General features: G+C 34.5%; 1 protein-coding gene across 1 annotated transcript in view; it reads right to left on the bottom strand.

Moving 5' to 3' along the window:
• Nucleotides 1-18,457, bottom strand: part of IFIH1 (interferon induced with helicase C domain 1) — a 52,309-nt gene that overhangs the window by 14,473 nt on the left and 19,379 nt on the right. The window contains exons 4-7 of the mRNA XM_030796868.1: nucleotides 12,423-12,527; nucleotides 7,012-7,232; nucleotides 1,222-1,432; nucleotides 174-391 (exon numbers count right to left, since the gene is read on the bottom strand). Coding sequence (XP_030652728.1) covers nucleotides 174-391; nucleotides 1,222-1,432; nucleotides 7,012-7,232; nucleotides 12,423-12,527 — 755 coding nt within the window. The remainder of the gene's footprint in view (nucleotides 1-173; nucleotides 392-1,221; nucleotides 1,433-7,011; nucleotides 7,233-12,422; nucleotides 12,528-18,457) is intronic.

Genomic DNA, 18,457 nt, shown 5'->3' with positions numbered 1-18,457 from the left:
AAGGCATATTAGTATTTTATAGAAGACTGAGTATATTTATTGTACTAAAGCAAACAGATTTCACTTAACTGACGATCACAGCACTTGAACTCAATCTTATTTAACAAGACCAAGAAGTGCTGGCATTTGTTTTAGCTTTGCTTTCATTGGTTATACATAAAATTATGACTTACTTTTAAAATGTGTTCTTCAGCTTTGGCTTGCTTTGTGGCCCCTCCAACACCAGGTGAAGCTGTTAGTCCCAGTATCTGAGGGAGGGGAATCACTGGTTTGTTTTCTTTCTTGAGTCTATTGTTTTTCAACTTCTGCATCAAATAACGCCTCATGATGTTATTATACACTGCTTCTTTGTTGGTGTGATGACATTCATCAATGATAATGAGGGAAAAGTCTTAAAAGAAAATTCAGAGTTCATTTATCCATATCAGCACACTACAGTGAGAAAATAGCTTTAGACCAGTAATTGAGCTGCGTTGGAGATGCCTTCTCTTGGGCAGGACACAAGAGCAGTTCACTTTCAGTTTTCAAGAGGGAAATCTAACTATACTAGCACCTGTACACACAGACATTCATATATACTAATCATGAAACTCCCTGTTAGACATTCTCCTTCTTTAATAAATAAGATTCAGAAAGTTTACAGAGCTAAAAAGCGTTAGATGTGGAATTCACACCCTGGCTTATTACAAAACAAATCTCAGGATTATACTTTTGTTCTTTAATAAAATATTTAATTTTAGGTTGGTGAATTTTATTTTTATTACATCAAGTGAAAATCACACTATTTAAGGAGGAAAAATTTTGCCTTGTTTTAACATTGCATTTAGTTATTATAAATTATTTTTACATTTTTCCCATTCTTTCTCCTACCTTCTCATCATATACCCCACAAAAGACAAGGTTTGTATTTTTATTCTATGGGAAAGGGAAGCAGATCTAACAACATTCACTAGCAAATAAAGGAACTTGTCAGAATGAATGGAAAGTCCAGCGAGTGCATGCCTTAATAATGGTATTCTTATGCAGTATGAAGTGGTCTAATTAAAAACCACTTTTTCTGTTTCCTCCAGGAAGTAGAAGGATTTTAATAAAACTATAAGCAATAAAAGACAATTTAAACCAAAGTTAATTTTTATAAACATTTAAAAAATTAACAAATACAGCCTTTGTTATCATTAATATTACTATTAATTTTTTTTTTAAATAAACACTTAAACTGACCTGACAATTGAACACCAGCATCTTCTCCATTTTCCAAGTTTAAGAGGGAGTTTTCAAGGATTTGAGCTGTACTGATAATAATATCACAGGACTTGACAACTTCTGGAAATGATATTTTCAGTTGGGTATCACCACTTAATCCAATAACACGATACCATTTCTTCAAAAATGGTTTGAACTCCTTGCGGAAGAGCTGTTCAACTAGCAGTACCTGGAAAAATGCGAAGATTTTTTAAAAGAGAGAAAGTTAGTCAAAGCCAAAGGAGTGTTGATCAAAGGCCTGTTCGGCATCCAGCATTAAAAGAGGTGTTTACATTATCAGTGAATCAGGCATAACAACTTTCCCATCATTCCTTTCACTTATCTGTCAATAAGCACTTACTATACCCTTGTTAGGTGTAGGCATTTATGTCTGGTACACAAAGATGTTTACATATGGTTGACAACTTTGAGGAACTCTGTCTAGCTGAGCATACAGACCAAGACTAAACAAAGCAAGACAAATTATTACAACACAATGTAATAATGCTCCACTAGAAACACACACCAAGTGACAGTTAAGAGAAGAAGCAACTGACCACTCAAAAAAGGGGAATTTGAAGGAAGTTGAATCTAGTAAGCCATGAGTCAGTGAAAAGATAAACTGAAGCTAAGGTTGAATAAGAAGTACATTTTTAAATTTGTAGAGCAGGGCTGCAAACATCAAGCAGAGTATTTTACATGTAGTATAACAGTTTACAGGATCTCTACAAGTTGTACTGTTGAAGTGATTTATTCCTGTTATTTGTTTTGGATTAGACCAGAAGCAACAGGCCCACAGGACCGGAAGAATCAGGGAACCACAAGTGAGGAGTTAGGGCATTGACTAGGAGAACAGATGTGAAGTGAAGAAATAAGCTGCTGGAATAGCTGTGGTGGCTGACCAAGAACAAACCCGCAAGTAGACCTGGCAAAAGAAGGGAAACTTCGGGTCCTTTTCAGCTGATTCTGTATGTTGTAACATCTGCTGAAGGTAGCTGGGTTGACACCTCAATGCTGCACATTACTAGTCACTCAAAATACCTTCTGGATTAGGGGAAAAAATATAAAGCCATCTTGAAGGTCATATCCTAGGAAGATTTATGCAATGGAAGCCCAGCAGTGTACAATATGGGAAACAGAAAGTTGGCAGGAAGAGTTTCAAGGGCAAGCTTCAAAGAATGCCCATTATATTCTTCACTCTCCATAATTCTACCGGAAATGCAATCAGTGGTTACCTTTCTCCTAGTCTGTAGGGTTTGCATTATTCGTCTTTTTACTTGAGGTAGCCCCACTTAGGTGTTAAATAAGGAATGGCTGATCCCCCGGCTAAGGGGAACACCTACCTTATGAAGAATACTGGTTTACATTATTATATAGTGGAAATGATGGAGGCTTCCAAAAGTAGATATCTGGGGGGCTGGAAGAAGGGGTGGGGAAGAGTTAAAATGAAATCCATAAATTCTAAGGAAGCAAAGTGGACTTAAAATCAGTAATCAAGTTAGTGAGTGAAAGAACATTACCTTACCACAAGGTGGAAAGGGTAGAAAGAGTAAGAAGAGAAACTTTCATTTAGTTCTTTTTTTTTTTTCAAAGTAAACTCTCTCTGATCTACCTATTACAAAAACACTTGAGAAGCTTAGAAAATTCAGACTCCTAAGACCCACTCAAGAATTACTGAATCTAGAGACCATCTCTGGGGACAGAGGCTTGAAACCTTCACTTTAGTGACATTTAAGCCTTCAAAATTTGAGAGCCATGGCTCTGCTCCTCTCTCTCTCTTCCACAAAGCCATTCCTGAATCATTTTCTAGAAGTATTCTTTCCATTCCATTTATGCAAGATGGAAGGCTTCTGAGGCAAAGAATGGAAATTAAGTTTAGTGGAAAGAGACAGCATGATGCAGAGGGAAGAAAGCCCTGAAAACAGCTACTCCAGCCACTTACTTCTTGTGTACCTTGGACAAGGTCTCAATCATCTTAATGCTCTCAATTTCCAGATTAATAAAATGAGGGTAATGTTAACCTATTATAGGGTTGTGAAAATTAAATGAAAAAGAGGATGCCATATTGTCAGTACTAAAACTTCCATGATATTTCACCCATCCTTTTATTCTAGAAGGAGGGTGCAGTGGCAAAGGAAGACCAGTGGACCCAGAAGATAAAAGTTCATGTCTCATTTCTGCTGTTTCTTGGCTGGATTATCCCTGAATTACCAATTAAAGTCTTGGAACTTCAGTTTTCTGATAGGAAAAAATGAGAATAATGAAGACTACCTTATGGGGTTGCTGTGTAGATTTAATGAGATAATATATCTGAGAGTGCTTTATAAAGTGCAATAAAGTATTAATTATCATATTATCAACATATATCCCTAATCTTTCTTCTAGACTGTATATTTCTTAAGGACAAGATCTGCATTTGATTTGTCTTTAAATACACTCATGCTGAATGATTTAATTAAGAATCTCTGTATTATGGAGTGACATCGCACCACAAAATTCTGCCCATAAAAGGTGAGTCAAAAATCTTCAAAAGAAGCAGCACCTTCTGATGCACAGAACAAAAAGAAGTTGTCACAGGAGATAGCAGGTGCTGGAAATCCTGATACTCGCTCTGGGTGGTGTTGACTTCCTACTGAAGGACACAGAGAAAGCCAGATGCAAGTCTGACATGGCTAATTGGGAGGTGTGTGGTCCTCTTGGAGCCTTTTCCTGAGATGTGACAGAGTGCCTGCCAAGACTAATCAAACCCAACTGCTACCCACTTCTGCTGAATCATATGGGGCTGCATTGCAGCATCTGAAGGAACCTGGGATTTATCTCTCATGATGTTGAAGCCCTAGATAGGAAATGGAAAGTCTGGGAACGCAGGTGGTGTTTTCATTTCTCTCTGCATTTGAAGGCTATAACTTTGGAAAGGACGGAGGAAGGGAGATGAAAGTAAATGGTGTTAGAGAACAGGATTTCTCTTTTCTAGATTGAGGGTAACAATACCTTGTTGTCGGGCCAAACACAAGATTCAGGTTACGTAGACTTACTGGGCCAGAGGCGTTCTGACTCAGTCAAAAATAATTAAAGCTGAAATTAATTTAAAATTCAAAAAGATGGTATAGTAAACAATTATGACATAGATGGAAGAATTAGTGGAGGGATTTCTAGTAATTCTAAGGAGAAAAACAATAGAAAAGCAATAAGGAATTCGAGTCAAGTCCCCAGGTGTCCACACAACAATGCAGTGAATGTGAATAATTAATGAGGATAAATTAATATTTAAACATAGCCATAAATGTGCATTCCGAAGAATCACGTAGATCCAATGCAATGAAAGATTCCTGGCTAGAATATAGCATTGAGTAGAGAATGGAATATTATAGAAAGGAAGATGCAATACACACATACAAAAATATGAGACTTGAAAAGATCAATAGTTAAAGAAATAAGTATTTGAATTTAGGCTCAAAAATTGACTGCACAAAAATAAATTAAGAATGTTCTAGTTTAAGAGATTTTCAGATAAAAAGGAACTGAGGATTTTGAGTTTATGACAAGGTCCAGATAAGTCTGTGGATGCCAGAGGCAAATGCGGTCATAAGCTGGGTGTCACATCTCATCTCTCCTACGCTCTGCACTGGTAAGATCTTATCTGTAGTATTTCGCCCAACTCTGGACACCGCATTTAAGAGTGTCCTAGAAAAATGTCTGAAGGAGTATAAGCACTAGGAATGATGACAGGTTTAGAAACCATGTTATATGGAAAACAGTTAAAGGAACTGTGGACATTTATTCCAAGGGACAAAAAAAAAAAAATAGGAGCCACATAATGCTGCCTTGTCTATGTGAAGGGCTGTCATTAGGCTGGAGAATTAAGACTTTGTGTGGTTGCAGAGGAAGGAACTCTAACTGGTGATTCTGGGATTCCAGAGAAACAGATTTGGATGAATACAAATAGGGCTTTCTAACAGTGTCGATGTCTTGTTAGCAGGGGGACCTCCTTGATATTAGGAAGTTACCCTGCAGAAGTGAGAGAACCACTCTGCAAAGGAAGAAAGCTGAATCTCGAAGCCCCTTTTCAACTCTATTAGCCTATGTCCCTGTGACCAGATAAGGGAAATAAAGGAAGTAGATGAATTAAAACTAACTCCTAGGTGTGGGGGCTGCATGCTTTGGAGGAGGTGGTATTACTCACAAAGAAACAGGTAAATGGGGAAGAGGAGCCTTTGGGAGGGCAGATGGTGAGGCTGAGTTTGAGAAAATGGCAGATACTCAAATGGTTTCAAAATTATCAGTTTAAGTAGCTTTGAATCCAGTTAACTTGGTTATTTTCTTTGAATTTGGCACTTAAGAGCCTCCCTGGTTATGTTACTTAGTTTCATGAGTTATGAAGGTGAAGAGAAAGGAGCAGGAGAAAGCTAGTATTTAAGAGCAAAAGAAAGAGTCATTACTAGGCCGTATATTATCCAACTGAAATTTCAGAGCAGAGTAGTTATTATTTTGTTCATTTCACAGATAAAGAAATTAAAGTTAGAGAAGTTACTAATTTGTCTAATTCAAACTACCAGTAGGTAGAAACAGGATTCAAACCTATTTCATTAAAAAAAATAATATCCTGTACAAAGGGAATATATGCAAGGCTATGGGCAAACAAATTTGAATGTGTCACCATTACCAGCAAAAGAAATAAGTGTTTTAATAGTGAGTATACAAGTATAAAGGAGAGCTCTTTGGACTTAGCAGATGCACACAAAATGCATTTGGAACTACATGATAGGAATCATTCAAATCATGGATTCTAAGTACTGAAAAACAGGATGTAACTAAAACTTTTAGCATAATAGAAATAAAAAATAGAATGTTTTACAATCTACTGCTTTTTTTTATAAAGGAATAGATAAGAATGGAAAAAAGACTTTCTGATCAAGGAAAAGTATACTCATTTTTATTCCATAAAATAGTAAATATTCATATCCCCAATTTATATATTTATAAATTAATAAACTCATTTATTTGAATAAAGCTCAAATGACTAGATTTTGTTTTAAGGTGAAGCAGACATATTTACTTACAAAGATGGCCTTCAAATACCCTAAGATACAAATTATTGAAGGAAAACTTCAGTTGCATTTAATGTAATATGTGTGTATATATATATATATATATACATACTTCTTGAGGATTTTAAAATCTATTTAACTTGATGTAGATACCAAACATTCACTTAATTTTATCTCCAAACCACATTATATGTATTCTGGAGAAAGAGGACTTGCCATCTTTGACTAAGGGTCAATAGCTAAAGAGAAAGTAAAAAACAATATTTGATCCTTGATTCCAGTGGTATTTTGGGGTCATTCATATTCATTTGCAATGATAAATTAGCTAGTTAACCTTAAAGTATATCTGGGTGAATATAACCTGTGACCAGATAAGGGAAATAAAGGAAGCAGATGAATCAAAACTAACTCCTAGGTTTTGGGGCTACATAAGTTATAGCTATTTGGTATAATGTTCTAGTTTTATTGGAAAATTTCTATTTTCAGGTTTATAACTTAGATATTACATATACTTAAAAAAGATTAAAAATAAAATAAAGAGCTTATTTTGACATTACTCTTAATTAAACTAAACATGTGTGAGTCAATGACACAAATGCCATCATATAAAAGTTTCAGAATAATACAATGAAAATGACCAACTTACACAAATGCCATCATATAAAAGTTTCAGAATAATACAGTGAAAATGATCAACTAATGTTATATGTTCTTTGAATACCTTATTGACAAGAACTATAACTTTTCCAGGCTCAGATGCTTTTTTCTTCTTGTCTAAGTGATCCTTGGCAATGTAAACGGCCACTCTGGTTTTTCCACTCCCTGTAGGAAGGCAGATGATGATATTCTTCCCTTCCAAGGCTGGCTGGGCAACTTCCATTTGGTAAGGCCTGAGATGGAGTTCTGGCTCTGGGGATGCTCTTGCTGCCACATTCTCTTCATCTGAAGAAGGTTGAAAAGAAAAATAAGAGAAGGCACAACAAAATAACAGAGCTTAGGAAGCCTGAAACTGAACATAGGCCTCTTGTGCTTTAAACTCCTTTTCACGTGTGGTCCAAACCAATTCATTTTCTCTTTTCTGTACCAATGAATGTCTGCTCTCTGCATTTGCAGAATACAACCCCGGCTCCCTCTCACAGAAGGAGTCTGGGGGTATGGGGGTGCAGAGGGAGTCAACTAATTAAGAGGACTGGGAAGGAGCAACATGGTGGAGTGTTTTCACAGAGCGGGTGAAGCCAAGGCGAATTTGTAGAAAGGGCTGTGGTGCGGGATTGGCAGGTATAGTTGTTAAGGCATCAGACTTCCCATTTCTTTGTGGAGCCATTATGCCTTGCTTGTTTCACTTAGCCCTTCCACCTACAAAATCAAGAGGAGCTGAGAAAGTTGGAATCATTAGTCCTCCCAGTTCCGTATTTCCCTTTTTTTTTTTTTTGCAAAGAAGGTATTATGGCTGATACTATTTTCTTCCATTTGTAGAAACTTTATCTGACAACCAAATACCAAAAAGCACACACACACACACACACACACGACACCCTATCTATCTCAAGTTCCTTTTTCCATCTGAGGCAACTACATTGTACAGAAGTGATATTTAGAGAGTAGAGGAAAAAACTCTTCCTATGCTAGCCTTTAATTGGTAGGTTTTCCTTGAAAGGTAAAAATAATTTTGTTGGTTTAAACTAAATTATGACTACTTTTGCCATTTTTTTGTGAATTGTTATCTTTATTACTTCCTTATGTTTATGGCTCCACATATTCCTACTTTTTCTAAAATCCAAAGTATAATATATTGAAAATATTTTCAATTAACATAGACTTTAAATTTAAAATACTGATAAAATAAGTCCTAACATAAACTTTATGAATATTAAAATAAAATTATTATAATATATCTTGTTTTAGATAGAATATATTTTATTTAGAAGTGACCATATTGACCTATGTTACCAGGGGAAAAAGATCTAAAAATGCATAGCTTATAATGTGAAATGAAGTAAAATAAATATTATACCAATTTAAAAGCCCATCTTATGCCTTATATAATCACAAGAAAAAATGAAGTAACAGTATTTATCCATATTTCATCACACATGAAATAACTTCATTTTCTTATCAATGATTGCAATAAAACTAAGCTAACATAATCCCATTAACTTCAAAAAACTTGCTGATGGCTCCATTTCAGCCCCTGGATAATTCTATTTGAGTGGGTTTTAACTTGTTGTGATAGTGCTATCTGAACAGATAGGAAAATTCACACCAAATACCACTTAGGATCATCTACTAACCTGGCAGGAAATTTGCCTTCTGTATGGATGAGTAAAAACAGATGCAATACATTTAAGCTATCATTGGATCATCTGCTGATTCATTCAATATGATTTTTATGAAAAACTCATTTAAAATCACCAGCATTTAAAATATACCTTTATAAGTTTCCATGCTTGTTTTCAACTCTACAATATTTACAATAATTCATCTTGTATTATATTTATGTAAGGCTCTGATTTATTTAAGAACAATGTTACTCCTCTGTAGCTTTTATAGACTATCAAAACCCTGATATTTCACCTCTATTAAGATAATTTATCATCTAACTTTTCCAAAAGAGCCAGTATATTTGCAAAGGAAGATGCATTATAAAGTGTCTAAACAAAGACCCAAAAATTTACTACTGCTAAATTTTTATTTGATCTAGGAAGTTTGTTAAAATATAGCAATAAATCCTCTTTGTTTAATTTCATCTGAGGTACATTTCTGCATAGATTTTAAGAATACTAATAAAATGCTCCTTCCTTGATAATAGTTGCAGAATAAACTATTAAAAGAGTACATTTTAATAATAATTTCCCCCATTTTTCATGCTTACTACTATATCCTTGAATAAGAAATATTTATTAAAAAGAGAAACATATAGCAATTTCCTAAGTCTCTTTCCCGAGAATCCAGAACCAAATCAAATGAGTAAAATATTAATATTACTCACACATTCTAATCATTTATTAAGCTGATACATTTAAGAAGAGTGAGTTATATATATTGTGAAGTTATATTGTGTTTACAATATAACTTCAGAACGAAAGTCATGAGGTTTTACTGCTACTTAAGTAGGCATGTACCATGAATTTATTCTTCAGTCAATATTGACTGGACACCTATTATATGCCAGGCACTCTCAATAATATAGTTGTCCTGAAGGACTTTAGAGTCTAGGACCCTATATTGCTGTTACAAAAATACCTGGTTAGACAGATAGCTCAGTAATCTTCCATATTTTTGATTTAAGACTAGGAGATTTGATAGGTGGCCCTAAGTTTAAAAAGAAGCACAGTGTGGATACAGGAAAAAATTAGAGTTGGATTCAATGTGAGACTAGCATCCAAAGAATAAAAGCTGGGTGAGTGCTAAATATTCAGCCTGATTCTTGCCTTATCACATCCTCTGACACAGGGATGGAAGAATTTATCCACAGAAGCAATAAAAACAGAGTTTTCTCTTCTCTGTCAGCAGAAGGAGAGAACTGGGCTGGTATCAATGAGCCAGGAGCCAATTTCCTTTATAAAAGAAATGTTTGGGTTTTTGATTGTTTGTTGTTTGTTTGTTTTTGGCTTTCTCTGAAAAGCATAATCAATTAAATGAAAATAGTAGTTAAAATATGCACAAGCTTTGAATAACACTGTGCCCTCCCTCTACAACAAGTATTGATTAAAGACCTTAAAATTATACCATATAAATGGTCAAAAAAGAAAATCAAATAAGGCTTAAATAATAATATTCTATTGGAACTACACCATGTGGCAAATTTCATTCTCACATTGATTTTGACAGCTGAGTTATTCTTGGAGAGAAAAGGTCTGTCACTGCATGTGTTTGAAATCTACAAAGTATTCCTTTACCTATAGTATGTAACCACAGAAAAATACACCATTCCAGCTGGACAAATATTAATAGGCATTATCTTGAAATAGTAAGGAAACACTTTCTACATATCAGGCCAATGTGTATTGCCAAAAACATTGCCACTTTTTGAGAGGCAATATATCTTTTTGAAAATGGGAAACAGAAAAAAAAGCCTTTCATAATATAATTAGAATATTTATACTTTAAAAGTACTGGTAATCATGTTTACTATGGCGTAACACTTCCACAAAGGAATATAATATTATTGTTTTGGGTCACACCTTATGGCCCATATATGACCTCTGGAGGAGGAGGAAGGACATATAGAATGAAGTCCCTTTTGATGTCAACTTCAAAGATTAAAACACAGTTGCAGATTCTGTAATACTTTTCAGTGCCTCAATATGTGTTTAACAGTTCACCGATTTATCTAAACCTCCTTTTGAATTGGTTTCTATTTTAGCTTATACCAGGCACCTGTGGGCAAGGAATTTCATAATTTTATCATTTCAGAAATTGACTACCCACTAGGCAAAGTAATTCTTTGCTCCTAAGTACTGATCCATCTAGAACTTCAAGTGGTGTTCTTTCAAGTGCGTTTGTCTTCAAAAATGTATTTGCCTTTGAAAATGTATTTGCTTTTCAAAAGTAGATTGCGTTCAGATTTATTATGTGTTTCATGCCACACTGAGGACTAAAAATCAGCAAATACATTTGTTAACAGCTCTAAATAGGCAAGATGCCCTGCACATAGAAGGTACACGTTAAATATTTATTGAATGAATGGATATTGTTGAAAAGCCCTTACTTAGACAAACGAAAATTAGCATGATCTCCAAAAACTTAAAGCAACCTATAATGATGTTAAATATTAGCTAGAGTATCTATTTTGAGTTCTAGCATAGCATGTAATAGAAATGTTAATTAGTAAATTGAACAATTTTATGACAAAGATAGAAAAAACAAATATAATCCACAGAAATAAGCACATGGCAAGAACTCAATAAACACTGACTGAATTGAACAGAAAATGAATTCACCCTTTTAAATGAAGATTAAAGTTGTGACTGACATTTGGTGAATTGGGTTTCCTCAAACTAATTTGTTCTAAGGGATTCAGGAGTGTCATTGTGATAAAAGGATATATGAAAAAAGAGGTGCTACAATCTAATTTGGAAAGCATTTAGGATTCATGACAATCTTTCTATAAACTATTTTGCCGCCTTAGGCCTCTTGTGGATATCAATTTTTATAATTCTTCTGACAATGCAGGATAATCTGAATTATATAATATATTCTTAGGGGAAACAACTCAATCACAAATGAAGAATAAAGTGATTTGTTTCTTAACTTATCATTTTTCCAATGCTTTTTAGCTGGCCCCTTGCAAAGCATTTTCTTTTTGTTTGTGATTTGTTCATTTTAATTGTGAAATACTTCAAACACGTAGACAAATATAGAAAGGTATGTAATAGACACCCACTAACCCATCACCTACATTTAATAATGTTAACATTTTAGCTTAGTAGTCATCATGGAAATATGCACTCAGAGAAAAGAAAGAAACAATTTGAAATCTATCAGACTAACAAATTAGGAAAACTGATAACAGGAAGTACTAATGAAGGTGTGGGGAATTAGGAAGAGGCACTCTCATTTATTGCTGGTGGAATATGCAACTGATATGGAAAGTAATTTGGGAAAAACCTGGTAAAATTTTCATTTAGTGACCGAAATATTTTGCCAACTCTACTCCTATTCAAAAGATATTTATACAAACTTGACTTCTTTTACTTATATATGTAATTTCTAGTTAATCATACTTCTCTTATTGATAGTATCAATTTTTTATTTAAAAAGTATTTTAATTTAAAAAGTAGAGTTTGGAAGTAAATAAATGTACCAAATTGAATACAGTCTATTTAAATGCAGTCAAATTAATTGAAACAGATCCCATAAATAAAATAGATGACATGACTATATGGAATGTGGCATATGCCAGACCAAAAAGATATGTACTGGATCAAAATTAGAGAGTTTGGTTCTAAGACTTTTGTAAGTTACACTTTTAAAGAAAGTGAATGGCAAAGTTCCAAAACTATTTCACTGTAGAAAAGAATTGCTTTAATTGCATAAATACATTAGGGAGGGTATGAACAGCCCCCATGCTTCCACTATATGGCGTCTTATTTCACACTTTTTAAGGTTTACACAACAGTTAGGCAGTACCTGAATCACTTCCCATGGTGCCTGAATCACTGCCCATGTTGCTGTTATGTCCAAGACTTTCATCTAAGCAGCTGACACTTCCTTCTGCCAAACTTGTGTCTGATTCTGCAAAGGAAAACATTTTAAAATATTTTTAAAATATTTCTGAGAATAAACGTATTTTAACTGCACACCTCTACAGCACACAGTACATACAGTTCAATTCAAGTGGGGAAGGCACACCCAGACAATTACGAATAAAAGGTAAGCGCTTCTGGCAGGCTACATTAAAAAAAATCCACTATGGATGAGCAGCTGCTGAGTAGTGATTCAAATACATATTACCTACTTAAAGTACTACACATCCAATATGAGAGCTAAAGCAAATTCCTAAGGGTTTATAATTTTCATTGCCCTTCTACATGTAAAGGTTGCCCAAGAAAACAATATTTAGGTTTGATATGTCTTCTAAACAAAAAGCAATACATAGAAACCTTTGAGCTCTTTTCATTTAAAATGATAGGGAATTAATAAAGTACAAAAAAATTAATAAAGTACCTGGATCTACTGATCAGTTATGAAAATGATAGTTTGGAGATAAACATAAACGTAAAATCTCAAAGAGAATTTGTTCAAAAAGAATATCACTAAAGCCTGGCATCACAGTTGTACTAGAAGCTCATGTGAGGTTGGAAATAACTGTTTTTCTTTACTATAATTAGATTAAGCCTCTATCAAAGAGTTATGGTTAATATGGATGGATGGCAGTGCACACCCTTCATTTATGAATCCCGACATTCTGTTTTCAGAACTCAGGATCAATTCTTTTTGAAAACCTTCTTTCCCTCAAGAGAAGAATTCTTTTCTTACAGTTTATTTCCAACACTTACACAATCTCATCCTCAAGTACCAGAACTATCGTTAAATTGGTAAAAATAAAGCAATGGTGGTTACTAATATTGGCTTTGGAATCAGAAGAACTCGCAAAATTTGCTATTCACTTTGCTCTGAACCTAACAAGTTCCTCTTGTTTTAAAATGAGGCTAATCCCACTTACATCACAGCCCTTGATAACCTTTAAGTAATATTAGGTACATCAAGCTCTTGGCACGGGACTTTAATTGCTGGCAATTAGAAAAGGAAATAAAAATCAAGAAATGATATATTCTTAGGATAAGAGTTCCATTAGATAATGTTCTTCTTATAATTAAAAATATTTTATAATATTTATACTTAGATAATATTTCATCCTAAAGCCTCTTAACACACCAACAAGGTAGCTCTTAGCTATTTAAAACTAGTCTGAGTGTCATATTTAGGGCTGAAAATAAAAATGGATGAAAAAATAGACACATAGTATGTTTTAATAAAACTTCTCTGAAAAGAGATGATATACAACTCAAAACTGCAAATATTTCCTTTTTCCTTAACTAGTTAATTTTTTCAAGTCGGCTATATTCAGATATAATTTACTTACTAAAAAGATTACTCTTTTTATGTTTATAGTTTGAGAAGTTTGACAAATATATACAGTTTTGCAACTTTGAAGAGTTTGACATATGTATACAGTTATGCAACTACCATCACAATTAAGATATTTCCAGCACCCCAAAAGTCTACTCAAGCCTCTTTGCAGTAAATCCCTCTGGCTATCTAATCTGGTTTCTGTTCCAGATCAGACAACCAGTGGCAACCACTGATCTGGTTTCTGTTCCAATAGTTTTTCCTTTTCCAGGATGTCATATGAATGGATTCATGCAATATGTAGCCTTTATGTCTGTCTTTTAAAACTTAATTTATAATAATTGTGATTCATGTATGTTGTTGTGTGTATTACTAATTTGTTCCTTTTTATTGCTGACTAGTATTCCACTGAGAATCTGTGACATTTACATCTCCCACCCAATTTGGATGAGCCTATTTAGTTTAAGAGCTATAACAGAATTATAGCCAATGCCAATCAAATATGTAAGATATCTTTCTTAAAAATTAAAAGTAAGCTGATAAGAAATTTGTAGAAAAATTCTCAATGGACATACATACTGTTTAAGTATATTAACACAACATAAATATACTAATGTGAAAATACTGTGCTTATCAGTTGTCGCAGATTAGTTCTAAAACTCAGATTTGAGGAATCCCTTATGATCACACGGGAAAACCTGTATATCTCACTGAGAGATTTAAAATATGGCACTTTGCAATTCCCAGAGGTATGTCTTGTTAGAAGCTCAGAGGCGAGTGTAGGATAGAACTGTCAAGTAGAAGAGCGTTTTGGGCAGATGTACTGATGAAAAGAGAATATGATTTGTAAGGAAAAGGCAAGGTGTAAAATGAGATGGGGAAAATGTCATTGCAAGAATAATTCTAGATCTAGAAATATAGGCTAAGATTTTTGAGGCAAAAAAGTGAATTTTGACATGCTTTTTATTTGCTGTTTTAAATGTAATATTGAGAACTGAAGAGAACACCAACATTACTGAAAAAATACTAACAAATATCTAAAATCTAAGACTGTATCATTAAATTTTCCAAGTATAATAGAAATGAAAATTATTTTTGATTTCCGCTTCATTTTCTAATCACTAGCAGTTAAACTTTAATCTTAAACCTACTTCGTCTACATGTAGAGTCAAGATTTCTCCCAAGCTTTGTTCTAACATCCGTAAGTTTTGGGAGGGAGCTATTTATGCAATGTGCACGAATAACTGATGAATTGTTTTAAAAGTTGCTACCCAAAATAGGGTATTATTAACAAAGTCTATTATCTGGATTATTTTGATCTAACAAACCAATCAGCAATGTGTCAGGAAGACACCGAACTCAGAGCTTTCACAGATGTAATGTAAATTTCATTTTAATCTCTCAACATTCTATGTGGTAGATACATATTATCTCCTGTTTCATAGGTGAGAAACCAAGGCGCTGAGAGGTTGACTGATCTATCCATCTCACACAGCTACAGTGGGGCAGAATCCTCATTTCTGAATCCAAGTCCAGTGTTCCAGTGCTTTTTTCCCTAACACTAAGCGTGGCTGATGATTTGGGTGAAGTTTTGTAAACACAGTGTTAACTGAAATAAGAGTTGTGGCGGTGGTGTTTTTTTAACAGCAAGAGACATTTTCATTGTATTGTCACATTTTCTATCCATCTTGAAACAGAGCTTATCTTTCCAAGAAAAGAACTTAGAGAGATGATTTTGCTTTGCTAACATTTCTGGTTTCGTTGATAGATTTTCACTAACTTTACATTTAAGCGTCCACACCTCTTTTTAAACTTTTTTTCTGCACTCAAATAAAAAGAACACCTCTGTTCTCGTTACATAAAATTAATTGCAGTAATCCTGTACAGATTATTATGAAAATGAAAGCGAATATATAGAGCTCAATTTCTTTGTCATTTTAAGGGTATACAAATCTTCAGTTTCTCCACATAAAAATAATTTTGTTTCCTAGGCAGCAAATTCTTACGCATTTTGATATACGTTTTTGCTTTCATAGAAATGTAAGTAAAATTTAATAATAAAAGAAAATATATTGTATTTCTTATAATAGGGAGAATGCCTTCCCCAGAGATTTTCTTCCTGCATTCACTTTAAAAACCGTATTACACACAAACACACACACACTCCCAAAAAAGCGAGATCAAAAAAGTGCTTGCGTGAAGCCAAAATTAAACCAACCTATTGAGTTTAAATGCCAAGAATTTCTGAAATTGATTTATTTAGGTTTATCTTGTTTTGTTCTTTGTATTTTTCAAACTATGTCAGTCTGGATTTGAGTCCTAATGAATAAAGTCCTGCGTTTATGATTTTATAAGTAGATCGCATGGAGTCAGTTGGAGGCAGGCCTTGCCATGAAAAGAATTTGTGCTTTGGAGTCCAACAGATCAGTCTCCAGATCTGAACTTAGCCACTACTTACAAGCGAATTAACCTCCTGTTTTAAAAAATATATGTAGAGAGATAGTAGTCTCTATTTTCTCACGTATTGTGAGAATGATTCGGTTAGACCAAGAAAATGAAACTCGAAGAGAAACAAATTTTAAATTCTCATTAAAGGGGCTTTGAATATTGAAGTTATATTGTATAATACGTTTAGTTAAGTTTTATATAGGTGTCATTTCCTCTAGGGAAAATATCAAAGCTAACTATGAAACAGATTAGAAGATGGTAGTAATTGAACTGTTAAAGAAAAGCAGTTATTCATATCAAAAGCTATTGAAATGAATGAAAATTATAACCATCCACTTAAGAGACAGGATTTTCTTTAGTAATTTTGTAAACAACACAAAAAAGAACAGTCTTGCCTACAATGACAGAAAGTGCCTAAGACCAGCCCAAAAGCCATGGAAAAAAAAGCCTTATTTTGCAATCACATCTTGAGTATTTTGCTAATAAGGCAGAAATATTAACTGAAATCCAAGAAATTTCTTATTTAACATACTCTAGACCTTAAATACTTTAAAATATTTTTAAATCATTTAGAAACCAAAAATATTGAACTTTAAAAAAATTCAAACCGAAAAAAAAAAAAGCAAGAGGTTGAAGGCCTTTTCAGATCTATTTCAATGTAAAGTCTGCCCTCTGCTGGAAAAAGCTAACATAGCAAGTAGTGGACAAGTAGGTATTTATTCAAAGAGCTAAGCTTCATTAGGTAAAATTCAAATTGATTCTTGCTTCTGTTCCTACCAGGTAGTGCCTCTCCTATTTTTGGCCTAGAGGCATTTATCACCCACAGAATATCTTTCATTTCTTTCCCTTGGCTTCAGTCTGCCACACACTATTTTTCCCGAAAAGTGGTTTTGCATTACAACAGGAAACGCGAGGGGAAAGGGCCTCTGTGCATATTGAGAAAGAAGAGCACCAACTGCTCCTGTTCTCCTGCGAGTCAGTGGTGACAAGGTCTTTAGTCCAATTTCACTTTTCATGGTAATTTCATGTTTATTCTAGTACTGACCTTGTGATGCATTTTAGCTTCACCTTTGCAGCTATCCCCACCTTCCCTCCAGTTTCATAATCCTCATGCCTGGAATGTCCAAGCTACCCCGAAAGCTTGAAAAATGTGTGCACGTTTGGGCACACACACAAAGACTGCATGGGCTTCTCAAGTGGGCTTACACTCATACTGCTAATAATACATATTTCCTTTTCTTTTGAAATAACTTAATCTTTTTTTGAGAGGAAATAGATCACTTTTATTTTCAGCTCTATGTATATGGATCTACACACACACGCACGCGTGCGCACACACACACACACACACTCACATTTTGGTCTGTCAGATTTTCCTCTCCGTGCCAGGGAACATGTGTTCCCGCAGAATGGAGAGAAGCCACCTCCACCCACCTTGCATATTCTCTCCTGGATCCAAGCTTCTAGGAAATGAGTTCCCCAAAGAGAAAAATCACTCTCCTAGAGCCACAGGCCCACATGGCTATCCATGGAGCTCCTCTGCTCCTGTTTATAGAATTTCTACTGCTGAAATGTTTCTAACAGAATTAAATTTGAATTGTGTGTAATGAGGTTGGCTTAGATTGTATCATCTATGTCCTTTAGCCTTTGCACTTAGGTTCTAATAAACAAAGGTAATTATTAAAGCACAGGTTGCAAGGATAACAGCACCCACCAGAATGACCATTCATTCACTGCCAGTCAGTAATGGAGGCAGAAAGTCCTAGAGTAGAGTCAGTTAAGAATGAGAAGCCAGGTAACCACATGGGAAGTAAATCTTGGCAATAACAAGGTTTGGAGACGGCAAGGTAGAATGTGCATTAGAAACCTCTTTTGCTGGTAAGCACCTTTCAGAAAAGGCTATAGGAGTTAAGCAAACTTAAGCAGACATGAAAGGATGGTGGGAGATATGAATACATTAAGGGTGCCCAGGTAAATGTTCAACAACTGGCTCTTTGGTGGGGGGAGACATGATTTTTAAAAGGTTTGTCAATTTCCATGGTGTAAATATTCGCATCGTGGCCAATTTCCAGCATGATGTCCTGTGTGGAGCTGGAAAGAGATGTGCACATTGGGGTCTTACAAGCCAGTAAGATCCATTTCCA

The sequence above is a fragment of the Nomascus leucogenys genome, chromosome 17, assembly GCF_006542625.1.
Source record: "Nomascus leucogenys isolate Asia chromosome 17, Asia_NLE_v1, whole genome shotgun sequence".
Lineage (NCBI taxonomy): Eukaryota > Metazoa > Chordata > Mammalia > Primates > Hylobatidae > Nomascus > Nomascus leucogenys.
This window is presented reverse-complemented; position numbering and strand designations above follow the sequence as displayed.